Raw genomic sequence first — 13,662 nt, 5'->3', positions numbered from 1 at the left:
AGAGGTGGTAGGTGGACAGTTCAGAATGTCATGACCTTCTCTTAAACAATACAGCAAGCAGGTTTCTTCATTATGTTTTCCCCTGGTCGTAAGTTTTTCACTGGATTCTAGCGTTCTATAAAAGTTGGTTCCGACAGTTTGTGCCTGGTCATTGTTGCTTGGTTATTGCCAGAGAGCTGCTTATACTGTATCTGCTTTTGTCAAGAGCAAAAGAATGAGATATTTTTTAAAATATCAGTGAAACTGTAATACTATTTAATGTCATCAATGATGATGGTCTTTAACCAAAAGCATTCTTATACTTGGAAATATGTTGCTCGTAAGGGACCCAAATATCTTTGGTGTAGATTTGCTCAATGCTGCAAGTCTTCAGTAATCACTGTAATCAGTTATTAGAAGTAGACTTTCATCGTCAGAACACTTATTTAAATATCAGAAATGAATTAAACTTTCTGAGAATTGTAGTATATTTGTGTTCATTTTTATAAAATTAAGGAAATGCCAATAAGGTCCTTTAATAGTCTACAAGCTGACGGCAGCCCACTCACACTCCAAGGCTTCTTGGTTTCCTGTTTTGAAGGGAGTGCACGTGCTACTGATGCTCTGACTTTTCAAATGTTACAGCTTTCTCTAGGCCCACGAATTCAGTTTGAGATTTTTAAGAGCCATATTTCTTATTACAGTGAAGTAGTAATTTCTTTGTGTAAATCTTATGAATCTACTTTCTTCTTGCCTCTTTGAGATATTTCCACTCTATTTGGCAGCATCTGAAAAAAAATTCATCTATTTGCAAATATACCAAAAGCTTATCTAAAACTATACTAGTTTTTAGTTTTCTAAAGTCTAGTGAGATGATATAAAGGAAATACTAAAGGTAGGAATAAATTTGTAAAGTTTAGGGCAGGATCCGTGTGGTTTTGTTTTTCTTGTGGTACTTTACATGTAGTAGATAAAAATACTAAACGGATAAAGTAAAAAACTACAGCTAGCAGTAGCTTAGGATATAGTGTTTCATGGGGCAAAAATATGTTTGGGAAACAAAACTATTTTCTTCTTAGTTATTTTCCTGATAATGGATATTTTTCTGCATCTCTTTTATGGTGTGATGAAAACAAAATAAAAAAAATATATATATCCTCTTTCCCTTTTTAACCTCTAATGGTATTCACTTTTTTTTTTTTTAATATAAACTAGCCAAAAAATAAAGGGGAACAAGAAAATTGGCTAGAATTCTCAAAACATGTAGCTCCATTGTTGAAAACAGACACAGCTAGCAAATTTGTAGTTGTCTGAACAAATATACTTTTAAATTCAACATATCAAAACAAATATGTGAAATGACTAAGTCATAGATAACACATTCTGTGCTAATAAAATGGTTTCCCAAGTATTGAATTCCTTGCTTTCTACCTCCCCTCAACCCAATAAAGCAAAAGCCACTATTTTTCCTGTTACTTAATCATTTCTAGACAGTTATTTTTTCTAAATTTGTTTATGGAGACATAGAGATGAGCTTTTATTACTGATCAGAAATTAGTCATTTAAATGTTTGATTATATAATTGTACATATGAAACCTATGTAATTTTATTAACCAATGTCACCCCAATGATTCTTTAAAAAAAGTATGGTAGAGTATAGATGTGAATGATTTTAAAATTTCAGAGCAACTTTGGTTGGCAGTAGAGGCCAGATAGCTGAGACTTGATATTAAAATGTGATTTTTTAATATAAATACAAAATTTATTGCCCACATCAATGGAATATGGATCTGAACCACTAGATTATTTTAAAAAACTTAATGAAAATAAACAGTGGTATAAAATACAAATAAAGTTGAGTTATAAAATGCTATTCGAGTACTTATAACAAGCCATAAAGTTGACTTTGTTCTCTAAGAAACGTTTAAAATAAAATTTAAGGTATGCGGAATATCTCTAAATGGCACAAAATAGCCTGGTAAATTAAAGATTTGGTGCCATCATTTTCTTTTAGTTGTGCGTTTCCTTGCAGCCCCTCCTCTCCCTTCTCCCCCTTCCTCCCACTTTCTCTTTTCCTTCCCTTTACTTCTTTATTTGTTAGAAGGAGCCAAAGTCAAATGCTGTCAACTTTCCCCGCAGGTATGGATTTTTGCTGATACTCCTATTGTATAATATAATGTTTTACGGTCTTCTATATTTTCTGTAAATCGATAGGTTAGGATCTAGAAGGCTTGGTCACATTCAAGTTTGGTACACTTTCTCTCTCTCTCTCTCTCTCTCTCTCTTTTTTTTTTTTTTTTTGGAGGGGCAGAACTGGCAGTGCACATAAGGTCTAGTTGTTTCTCTTTTCGTGATGTTAACATTCAGTAATAATTATGCTGCGGTCCATTCATTACGAGTTGCAAAATGGTGAGGTGATTTTTATCATTTATTAATTTATTAACTGTTACTTTAAAAATTTTTAGAGATAACATACACTATATGTGTGTGTGTATATATGTCTAGATGAAGATTAATGTGCAGAAGTTTTGCTTTCAGTGAATGTTTTCATTCTAGTCATTGCTTAGATTCTTTTGAGCTTTTAGAGCTGACTGCTGAAAAATTGAAGAAACAGAATATTATGGTTTTATTGTACTTTTGAAGAAGTCAAATGTCTAAGCTAATTTATTAAAGAATTTGTCATTTCTTGTCTTAACACTTTCCTGAAGAATGTGTTAGAGTTGAAACTGTTATTTGACTGAGAAACTTACAGGAAATTTTTTGTGAGCTTTCAAATTTATAGCCGTCACAGCCTGTGGTCATCTTTAGGTAAAGCCCTACATTAAGCTGCCAGTGTTTATGTTCTCAGGCAAATTTATTTTTTCCTAAATCTCATGAAATTGTTAGTGCTCTATTCTAAGTATATTACTTTTTTAACAGTGGGGGATCGTAAAATAAATGAAGTTTTAAGATACATTTAAGATAAGCTGTTTGCTCTAAGTCAGTTTTCCCTGGTACATCCTGCCTTGGCTGCAGCTGAGTGGCAAGTGGGTAAGTGTTCTGTGTGGCATTAAAGTTGGTGAGGAAATCTGGACGTCAGAACCCTTAATATAACCCACTCTCTAGGTTTAATATCCAACTTGCTCTATATTGTTTTGAATGAACTTTGGGGCACGAGGTACCTTACCTTTTTAAAAATAAGAGCCCAAACTAAAGCATTCTAGTAGTCAAATTTCTGGTTCTGATCCAAAGGCAATTTCTGGTTATGGTCTAGATTTCAGTGATTATAGTATAGTATTCTACTATACCACACCACCAACTCTCCCCAGCATGAACAAGGTAGACCACATATCATTTTTATAGATAAAGTAATTAAGGCTCAGAGAGATATAGTGAATGCCACTCTATAATAAATGGCTGCACTAGAATTGGAATCCAGGTCTTTGTGATTCCAAGCCTGTGTTTTTTCCACCATAGCAGACTGAAGATGAGAGAGAAGGAGGTGGCAGAGACGTAATCTAAGGAATCGCTGTGTTATTTCCAGTGAGAGATGATCAGGGCCTGAAACAGGCAGTGGAAACAGAAGCAAGATTTAAGGGTTTCGCTTGACATGGTAGCAGATTAGATGTGAGGAGTGAGAGAATAAAATGATCGAAGATGTGAGTTTCCTGGTCCTAGAAGAATGGTCGTGGTGGGAGAAGCAGTTTAGGGGAGGCGTGCCCTTTATTTCTCTTTCCGCATGGAATTCTGTATGTTGATTGAGGTGTTCGTGGTATATTTAGTTAATGACATTCAGTGGGAACTTCAAAATTAAGGATTCTGCTCAGATTATTTGGAGTCTGTTGGTAAGGAGTAAAGGGAGTTAAAGGGCAGGGGGTAATATATTCTTAATTCCTGTGTTGTTAATTCTGTGGCACTTACCTAATGAGAATTGTAAATTTCATAATTCTACCAAGGAACTTCTCTGAGTTTTATAGCCTCACCAAATCCCCACTGTGACAGACCCCATGTTTCTGCCCACATTTATGTTGCTATATTTTTCTCGTCTAGTTAATGTAGATTAGAAAAAAGACACCATATAAGTATTGAATAAACAGTAGTTAACAGCCAGTATGTTGAAAGAAAGGAATTCATGTGTGCAGTTTATGGTCAGATGATGTCACAGCGACTGCTGCATATTCTCTTGCACAATTCCTGCTCTGTGGAAGATTTGTACAAATAATAACATTGGCGAGATGACTCTTAGCTATAAGCCAAGAAATTTTATTGAAACTACATATCAGATATTAGTCACCTATTTCAGTGTGTGTTTCATTTTTTTTTAACTAAGTCTTCCCTAGACCTATATGTGGTCTCCCTACTGGGAACTTGAAAGCACGTAAAATTTAAAGACATTCAGTTAGTTAGCCCTTAGGAAGTAACACTCACAGGTACTAGTTAACTCCCGTTTTTGATTATCTAGCTGAATTATAAACTTAAAGGGGAAGGGGAACCGTGAAAGGCTTGATATTTTTCCCAATGGTTAACCATTAGGCCTTGAACCTAGTAGAAAGTACCTGTTGGTTAAGTCTCTAAATATAAATTTAGTTTGGCCCTCTTTGTATTTTACTAAGTAATAAAAGTTATTTTATCTTTAATACCTAGCACTGTGTTAATAATTTATGAGAAATAAAAACATAGAAGACAGTCTCAGCCCTTGGCCCTTGAGACATGTACAGTCTTGAGCGGTGTTTGTAATTAGGTGACAGAATGCTTGACTTTGTTAGAGGATTTGGGTGTCAGATTATGGACAGAGCATTAAGTTCTGAGGCTAACAGGAGTGAAAAATGAAAGTTAAATGATGGTGCTGTCAAGTACAATTTGCAGACTAACTCTCCAACAGTCTCTTTGGTATAATATCACTTTAAATTTCATAGGAATAGTTCTCATTGAAGAACTATCCAGTAGTAATGAAACTTGATTTAAAACCTTTGATGATTGGTTCATTTTTAAAAGTCATAGAATTGTAAAGTGGAGCAGACCTGAGGGGACTTCTATTCCCATTCCCTCTTTTTTCAGATATGGAAAGGGACCCCAGAGTGTTTGGTTAATTGAACCTTGGCTAAATTACCCCAGCTGTTTGCAGACAGAGTAGGCGCTTGAACATGGGTTTTTGACTCCGTGGCTTCCTCTTATATAACTTACTATTGATCTCAGTACATAGTAACCGAAGCATTTATGTTATTACCATATTTTCAGTTATTTGCTCATTTGTTTTTTATATTATTCCTGCAAAATAGTCAAGAAAAGTTGTCTCTAATTACAGAAAAGAAAATGTAAGTGATTTGTTCATCATGTACTAAGAAATTAGCAAAGCTAGGACTGGAACCCAGATTTTCTGTTTGGGAGTGTGTTGCTTTTTTCGCACCACCAAACTGTTTTTCCCATGTTGTTGCCAGTAGTATTATTTCCAGATTATTCACACTCCGAAACTGAGTCAAACTGAGAACATTTTTAAGAGTGATGGACTCTTTCGTAAGGGGAGATGATCCAAGCAGAATTCCACTTGCATTAACTTGGCTGGCTCTACTGCATTTGAAATTTGAATTTACCACTGACTGGAGTTTGAGGCTAGGGGACAATTCCTACATTGAATTATAGATATAAATAGGTCTGTAGGTAATAACTGCTTTCATTCATCACAATAGTGTTAAAGAAAACTGTATTGAAATGTAACATATAGTCTTTTAAAAAATATATTTTGTTGAATTGTAATATACATCCAAAAACATGCTCATAGTCATAAGCCTACAACTTGATGAATTTTCACAGCTGAACACAGCTATGTAACTGGTACCCAGTTCAAGATCATAACCAGCCTCCCATAAACTCTCTCTACACTCTCTTCTGCTCTCATCCTGCTCCCTGTCGAGGGTAACCACCATAGCAGGATAGTCTTCTAGAGCAGCGGTCCCCAACCTTTTTAGCACCAGGGACCAGTGCTCCTGTGAGAATGTAATGCTGATAATCTGAGGTGGAGCTGAGGTGGTGATGCTCATGCTGGCTGCAAATACAGATGAAGCTTCGCCTGCTGGCTCACCGCTCACCTGCTGTGTGGCCCAGTTCCTAACAGGCCACGGACCAGTACCGGTCCACAGCCCAGGGGTTGGGGATACCTGTTTTAGAGGTCAGATACTTCATTAGTCAGGGTTGTCCTATTTTTTGTTGTCTCGTTCACACAAAAATAATGGCTAAAGATAAAAATCAGAATTTCCTCATTACCAAGGTTTATTTACCAGTTTAATATTCAACCACAATATTAAAATCTCTGGGAGATTTAAACCACGCAGCTTTAGAAAACTCCTAGAATGACTTTGTTTTCTGAAACAAAGCACAGAGTAGCAGGAAATATAAGAATGGATATAGAACAGAGTGTGTCCCCCAAATCCCCGTGACTGTTCCCCACTGTGGAGGAAGCACAGGGAATGGCTGTAGTGCTGTAATGCAGATCTGTGGTTAAGGAATCAGTGATACATTACCCTTTCTTTGCCTATCTCTGAATAGTGAAGATAGATTTCTAATATAAATAATAGAATTCTCTAGATTTTTAAATTCTGCAATTTCTGTGTTAAATGTAAAGTTTCCCAAAACTTTAAAACAATTGGTAAAATTCTATCTTAATTTAAAATACATTAACGTGTGACATCGTCTTTGCTTTTCCTGTTTCCTGTCAGGACCCCTGAACAGTGCCCCAGCGTCGTTTCGTTGCTGTCGGAGAGTTACAATCCTCACGTGCGGTACGGAGCAGCCATGGCCCTCGGCATCTGCTGTGCCGGTACAGGAAACAAGGTACAGCCCAGAGCCAGTGGCTCAGTTCTTTCCTGGCGCCAGATCGTTTTCCCTCACAGAAAAGTTTATGGAACAGCTGTAAAAACACAAGTGTGGTGTGATCTGTAAGACTTGACTTGCCTCCCAAAGCTCCCCAGAACTTCCTTGCTTCACTGTGCTGGATGGCTCAAAGCCCTTTAAGAACAAACCAGCACATTGCATGGGTGGCTGTCATAGAAACAGTGCTGTTGACTTTTTGAAAGCATTGATGTCTTTTAAAAAAAGAAAAGGAAAGAAGAAAGTGATAAAGTATTGTTTTTCTTTAAAAAACTAGTCTGGTCATTTTACACAGTTATTTTACACGTTTAATTTGCATAATTTGTATTGTAGAAATCGAGGTTCTCATCTGAGGCCACCAAAATCAACTCAGTTTGATTTGCTTTGTTTTGTTTTAAGCAAATCACTGAACTGCCATTTGCCTGTTTTCTCCTTACAATCAATAGGTAACTTGATATTTGTTAAGCCCTCAAAAGTGACAGAGCTGGGTTAAGCAAACCGATGATTTGAAAAACAGTTCATCTTGAAATACGTAAAGTGCTGCACTGTTGCTTAAGTAACAAAGTATTTTTGGTTCACAGCAATGACATAATCATCACATTTACCTTTGACAGCACACGTGCATACATCTTGGCGAACTTTTCTTTTAAAAAGGCAGGCAGCGTGTGTGCGTGCGTGCATGTGTGTGAGAGAGAGAGAGAGAGCGCACACGCACGCACATGATCCTGCTCCCAGTGCCACCACATCAGAGGGAAGGCGTCACTTTATCATCTCTTGTTCAAATTAAAATAAAACAAAGCATAGTTATTAGTTTATTGATTGATTCCAGGAATTAAATTTTAATTTGCTTGATGTTTTCTCTAAAAAGGGTATTAGTATTATATACAAATAATTTTTTCTAATCACGTAAAACATAATTGAAGCTAGGAATTGAAATAGGCATTTTTACTACATTTGGCAAGAATTGCATAAAAATTTATGGAGACATCCCCTTCCAGTATTCTCGTTCTTCCTCCTTACCCTGCTTTATTTTTCTTCATAGCACTTATCACCACCTAACATATTTTTACACCTTTTTTATTTATTGTCTGTCTCCTCTTTACTGAAATGTAAAGAGCCTGAGAACAGTATGTTCAGTGCTGGAACCTAAAGTCAGACCTGGCACATAGTAAACTTTCAGTAAATAATTTGTCAAGTGAATGACAGAGTGAAGATCATGTAAGGATATGATGGTGAATAAGTTGGACATGGTCTCTGCCCTCACAGACTTTTGTTTTTAAAATGTTTTCATTTCTTTTGGGTGAGAAATTCTTACATGAGAATGTATCTTCAGTTTTATTAGAAATGTCATTAGGTATATAAAATGCAGTTTATAGAAATTGGCCTTCATTGTTTTCTGGGACACATCTGTTCCAAAGGAAAAATATAGTTGGATGTTTTACTAAGTATTTCTCCTCTCAGGTCTTTAGTAGACATTTATGTCAGGCCTCATAAGTTACATGTAAATTAGATATTTTTTCTTTACAGATTATTCTAAAGTTAATATGATATCTAGAAGCAAATGTTCTTTACACAACATCTGACAAGTTAATTCAATGAAGAATTTTAATACTCATACTAAACAAGTCTGCTTTATTTCTAGTTAGTTTGTATCATCTACATATCAATACCTGTCTGACTGAAGTTTGGTGATTTGATTATTTTTGTTTCTTAAAACCTAAAACATCTCTTCTAAAACATATCTTTGATGTTATATCACATACCTCAAAGGCCAAGTTAGTGTCTTTTAACTTATAGATTGGAAATTGGTTATATTTTTATCATAACTACTTTATAAACAGTATTGACAGTATGTAAGTGATGTTTGAAAAACACACCTCTGTACATTGTCATTACATTTTTCACCAAAGTGGGGAGAAAGAGAACACTTATCTGGTATTTTTATTAACTGTTATTAGCTCTGATTTTTAAAACACAAATACAGTCACGCACCAAATAATAGTTTTTCAGTCCCATAGGATTATAATGGAGCTGAAAAATTCCTATCATTTAGCGGTGTGGTAACCATGGTAACATTAAGGTAGTGCAGCACATTACTCATTCACGTGTTTGTGGTGATGCTGTTGCACACAAACCTACTGCATTGTCAGTCGTAGCAAGGATAGCACATGCAGTCACAGTAGTGGGCTGTGCCGTCTATGCCTGCGCAAGTGCACTCTGCGATGTTCGCATGACGGAGTCACCTAGCTACTCATTTCTCACAGTGGGTCCTCATTGTAAGCTGTACATGAGTGTAAATCCATATGTAAGGAAGTCTAAAGTCATTTTCCCCAAAAAAGAAAGAATTCAGTTTATTCTTCGTTTCCTTGGTCTTGGAACAAAAGATATTTGAGAAATATAAAAAATATGTTTGATAACCTAACATGAACCTCACTTTCTCTTTCTTTTTGACCTCTTTTTACCTCAGGACAGGAGCACTCATGTTCTACAAGGTTCCTTTTCACTTACCATCAATTATATCGAAACTAAAAGTATTCTCAGTTCTGAACTATTGCATCTAGTTAGCCTTAAATTAACTTGTTATTACAGTGCGATGAAAATATTGACTTAGAATGACAGTGACTAACTTGAAAATCCAGCTATATCAACTTTATTTAAGGCTGTTTTGTTTTGTTTTGTTTTTTAATGATTTCAGGAAGCAATTAATTTGCTAGAACCAATGACAAATGATCCTGTGAACTATGTGAGGCAAGGAGCTCTCATAGCTTCAGCTCTCATCATGATCCAGCAAACTGAAATTACTTGTCCAAAGGTGAGCAAACTAATCCTCTACAACAGAGCTGGTCTGGGCTTTTTTAGTAACTTATCTTCTTTTGAGGATATTTTTACCTCAAATATGGTAAACGCTGAACTCATAGGAAGTAAGAAGGTTAGGAGGATGGGAAAACTTTAAACGCATTTTTTTACAGATTTATGGTCACTTTATTAATTCAACTATATAGCCATTTTTGAAAAGTTAGAATTCATGTATTGATGAAATCATAAAAATCGGTGGGATAACTTGTTCCTCTGAGGTAGGATACAAACTCAGGCGGTCCATAACTTCTTTGATCCATCCTTTCGTGGTCATGAAAAGGTCTGTGGTCACATTGTATAGTACACACAATCTCCGTTTAGAAATGAGTACATCCAGATTCTCTGTTAGTGTCATTACCCTCTTGGGTGATCTCTTGGGCAGAGTTTCAGATGGCTCCAGAACAGCTTTCTTTCCCTCTTGACATCTATCTCTGTTTGACTTATTTCACTCAGCGTAATAACCTCTAAGTCCATCCATGCCGTTGTGAATGGTAGGATTTCATTTTTTTTAATGGCTGAGTAGTATTCCATTGTATATATGAACCATAACTTCTTTATCCAATTGTCTGTCGATGGGCATTTAGGTTGCTTCCATATCTTTGCTATTGTAAATAGTGCTGCCATGAACATAGGGATGCATAGGTATTTACAAATTATTGTTTTGGTTTTCTTTGGATAATTTCTGGGTCAAAAGGTATATCCATTTTTAAGTTTTTGAGATACCTCCAGACTGTTTTCTATAGTGGCTGTACCAAGTTGCAGTCCCACCAACAGTGTATGGGGACTTCCTTTTCTCCACATCCTCACCAGCACTTGTTATTCTTTGATTTATTGATGACAGCCATTCTGACAGTTGTGAGGTCATATCTCATTGTGGTTTTAATTTGCATTTCTATGATGATTAGTGACCTTGAGCATCTTTTCAGATATCTATTGGCCATCTGTATTTCCTCTATGAAGAAATATCTTCATATTTCATGTTCAGGTCTTCTGCCCATTTTTTAATAGAATTACTTGTTTTTTGTTGTTGAGTTGTATGAATTTTTAATATATTTTGGAAATTAATCTCTTATCAGATGTATCATAAGCAGATATCTTCTCCCATTCAGTTGGTTGTTTTTTTCATTTTGATGATGGTTTCCGTTGCTGTGCAAAAACTTTTTAGTTTGATATAGTCCCATTTGTTTATTTTTCCTTTTGTTTCACTTGCCCGAGGAGTTGTCCAAAAAGACATTGCTAGTAGCAATATCAGAGAGATTACTGCCTATATTTTCTTCCATGAGTTTTATGGTTTCAGGTCTTATGTTTAAGTCTTTAATCCATTTGGAGTCTATTCTTGCATATGGTATAAGAAGGTGGTCCAGTTTCTTTTTTGGCATGTGTCTGTCCATTTTTCCCAACATCATTTATTGAAGAGACTGTCTTTACCCCACTGTATATTCTTGCCTCTTTTGTCATATATTAAGTGAGTGTATAGCCATGGATTTATTTCTGGGCTCTCTATTCTGTTTCATTGATCAGTATATCTATTTCTGTGCCAGTACCATGCTGTTTTGATTACTGCAGGCTTATAGTATAGTTTGATATCAGGTAGTGTGATACTTCCAACTTTGTTGTTCTTTCTCAAGATTGCTGTGGTTATTCTGGGTCTTCTATTAAAGGTTCCATATAAATTGTAAGATTATTTGTTCTACCTCTCTAAAAAATGTCATTGATATTTTAATAGGGATTGCATTGAATCTATAGATTGCTTTGGGAGATCTTTTAATTCTTAACTTAAAATTAGGGTAATTAACAGCCTTGTATTCTGCTCCTGTGTGAGAAGTCAAGAAATTGACAACAGAAAAAAACATTGGCACACTGTCTTCTGCCTCATCGAGCAGGTGTAGAACAGCAGCCTATTTTCAGCAAAGTAGATTGATGGAGGGGATAGAGAAAAATTTCTAGAACTCATTGATTATTTATTCTCATTTTATGGAACTTTACTTAATAAATTTCAGTTTCTAAGCAGTTGCTATCAGTTTTATTTTTTTTATTCGGCACTCCCCTCTCTGTATCAAAATTATTTTTAAGACTTCGAAAAATTGAATTATTGCAAAGATAGAATCAGACTTCTCTTCCTGTTTTAATAATATTAATGTTATTCTGTCTTCTAGAACATAAACATTTTTTCAAACAGACCACATTTCTTTTTAGTTTTTGTTTTTAAATATAGCAGTTATATTATGAGTAGCTTTTGCATCTTTTATTTTTGTTTTTGATCTTCTGCTGATCATTTTCAGTTGGTGGTTATCCAACTGAGTAATGTCATTAAAGAAGGAAATTTAGGCCATGGAATGCACTTCCCCTAATGGTAATATATAGATACTTATTCACTTTGACCTCATATGTCAGTTTCATGTTATTTGTATTGTGAACAAGATAAATGTTTTACCAACTTCCCATCCTCTGCTCTAGGACTTCAATGATTTTACAATCATAAGCTCTACACCAACAATGGCAGCATCCTTTGGAACGGGTGGGGTGGGGTAGGCTCTGTAATTTGTTCTAAAAAATATACAACAGTTTAAATAATTAGTATTATTAAATATTTATTCTAAAAAATGCAGCAGTTTATTCTAAAAAAAATACAGCAGTTTAAATAATTAGTATTATTAAATCATTTCATAAAACATTGTTGAACCTAGTCTTAGCTGATGTGAATACGTGGGGCTCACGTCCATCTTTAGGTTGTGTCATAATGTTGAGTATTGATTAAGAATGCTGAAATGTTGTTATGGCTGGTAGCCTTTGCTATTAATATAGACTTGGTGGAGAAAGTCAAGTGTGTACCCCCACCGACTACAAAAGCAAAACTGTGTGTGACAATATAAAAATCAAATATCCTTTCAGGAAACACTATCCCTTAGAGTGACATTATTCGGTGCATTAATTCTTTAAGTTCTATTTTATTGTTTTCTGCTGTTTAAGCACATGATAAAGAGCTTTGTGGACCATAGTTTCTGTCATCTCTTATCCAATAATGGCTAATATAAGTACACTGACATTCTTTTGGGGTGGTATGTGACATTTTGCTGAGAAGAAAAAGCTGTTAAGCTCGAAGAGAAGTTCTCAAGGCTACATAACCCTAGTCACAAAGTTGTAAATTAGTCCATGAAATAAAGTGGAAATGCTTCGAAATCAAAGGTTAGGTGTTAATTTCATCAAGATTATAGTCCCTCCTGAAAGAATCCAAAAGGGACCTTTTTTCCAGATATTTTGCAAGATTTACAATGGAAATTTCCAAAGGAAATGTTTTTATATAATCATAATACACATCACATCCTTTTACAGAATGTTGTCTTAACACCTAGCTCTACATATTGTTGTCTTAGTTTAAGTAACTCTAGTACATTTTTGCTTTTCTTGGCAGTTTTGTGCTCACTCACTCTCACAAACATAAACCTAGGAACATGCATACACCCCTGGGTGGTTACAAACGCAATTTAGAAAGCCCTTAGACCAGAGGTTCCAAACCATTTAACTAGAATAGTGTCCTTTGGACATTAACTAGAATAGGTCTTTGGAGCTATTTTCTCTAGAGAATCCAACTCTACTCTTTATGAAGGATTTTTCTTTTTTTTTTTTTTTTTTTTTTTTTTTTTTTTTTATTAAATGAAATCTACCTTTAGTAGGTATTTGGGACATGTACATAGTAAGTATCATATATAGAATCAGATAAAAATATTACAGTGTAAGAACAGGATCTGATGCTCCTCCTTGCCTAATACTGGCCTACGGTCTGCTGCAAGGAAGCGTCTCCCACCACTAACAAGATGCACTTTTTGAAAGTGGAATCATATTTGGCCAAGGTTAGTATGGTTTTGCAGTTCTAAAATCACAGTTTGAGTAGATTAGGCTTTTGTGAGCCATCATGGTAACCTAGAAGTATTTCTGTAGTGAAATATGTGAACTTTTATAAAATGAAATTATAAGCATGAAAT

The 13,662-nt window shown here is 35.2% G+C and overlaps 1 protein-coding gene across 2 annotated transcripts in view; it reads left to right on the top strand.

Moving 5' to 3' along the window:
* PSMD1 (proteasome 26S subunit, non-ATPase 1) overlaps window positions 1–13,662 on the top strand; it is a 79,948-nt gene that overhangs the window by 42,844 nt on the left and 23,442 nt on the right. For both annotated transcript variants that reach the window (XM_039855849.1, XM_039855848.1), the window contains 2 exons: window positions 6,673–6,787; window positions 9,519–9,635. In XM_039855849.1, coding sequence (XP_039711783.1) covers window positions 6,673–6,787; window positions 9,519–9,635 — 232 coding nt within the window. The remainder of the gene's footprint in view (window positions 1–6,672; window positions 6,788–9,518; window positions 9,636–13,662) is intronic.

This window comes from Pteropus medius, unplaced genomic scaffold, assembly GCF_902729225.1.
Source record: "Pteropus medius unplaced genomic scaffold, Ma_sr-lr_union100, whole genome shotgun sequence".
In the NCBI taxonomy this organism is placed as follows: Eukaryota; Metazoa; Chordata; class Mammalia; order Chiroptera; family Pteropodidae; genus Pteropus; species Pteropus medius.
The sequence above is the reverse complement of the archived record's forward strand: the minus strand, read 5'-3'. Positions and strand labels throughout refer to the sequence as shown.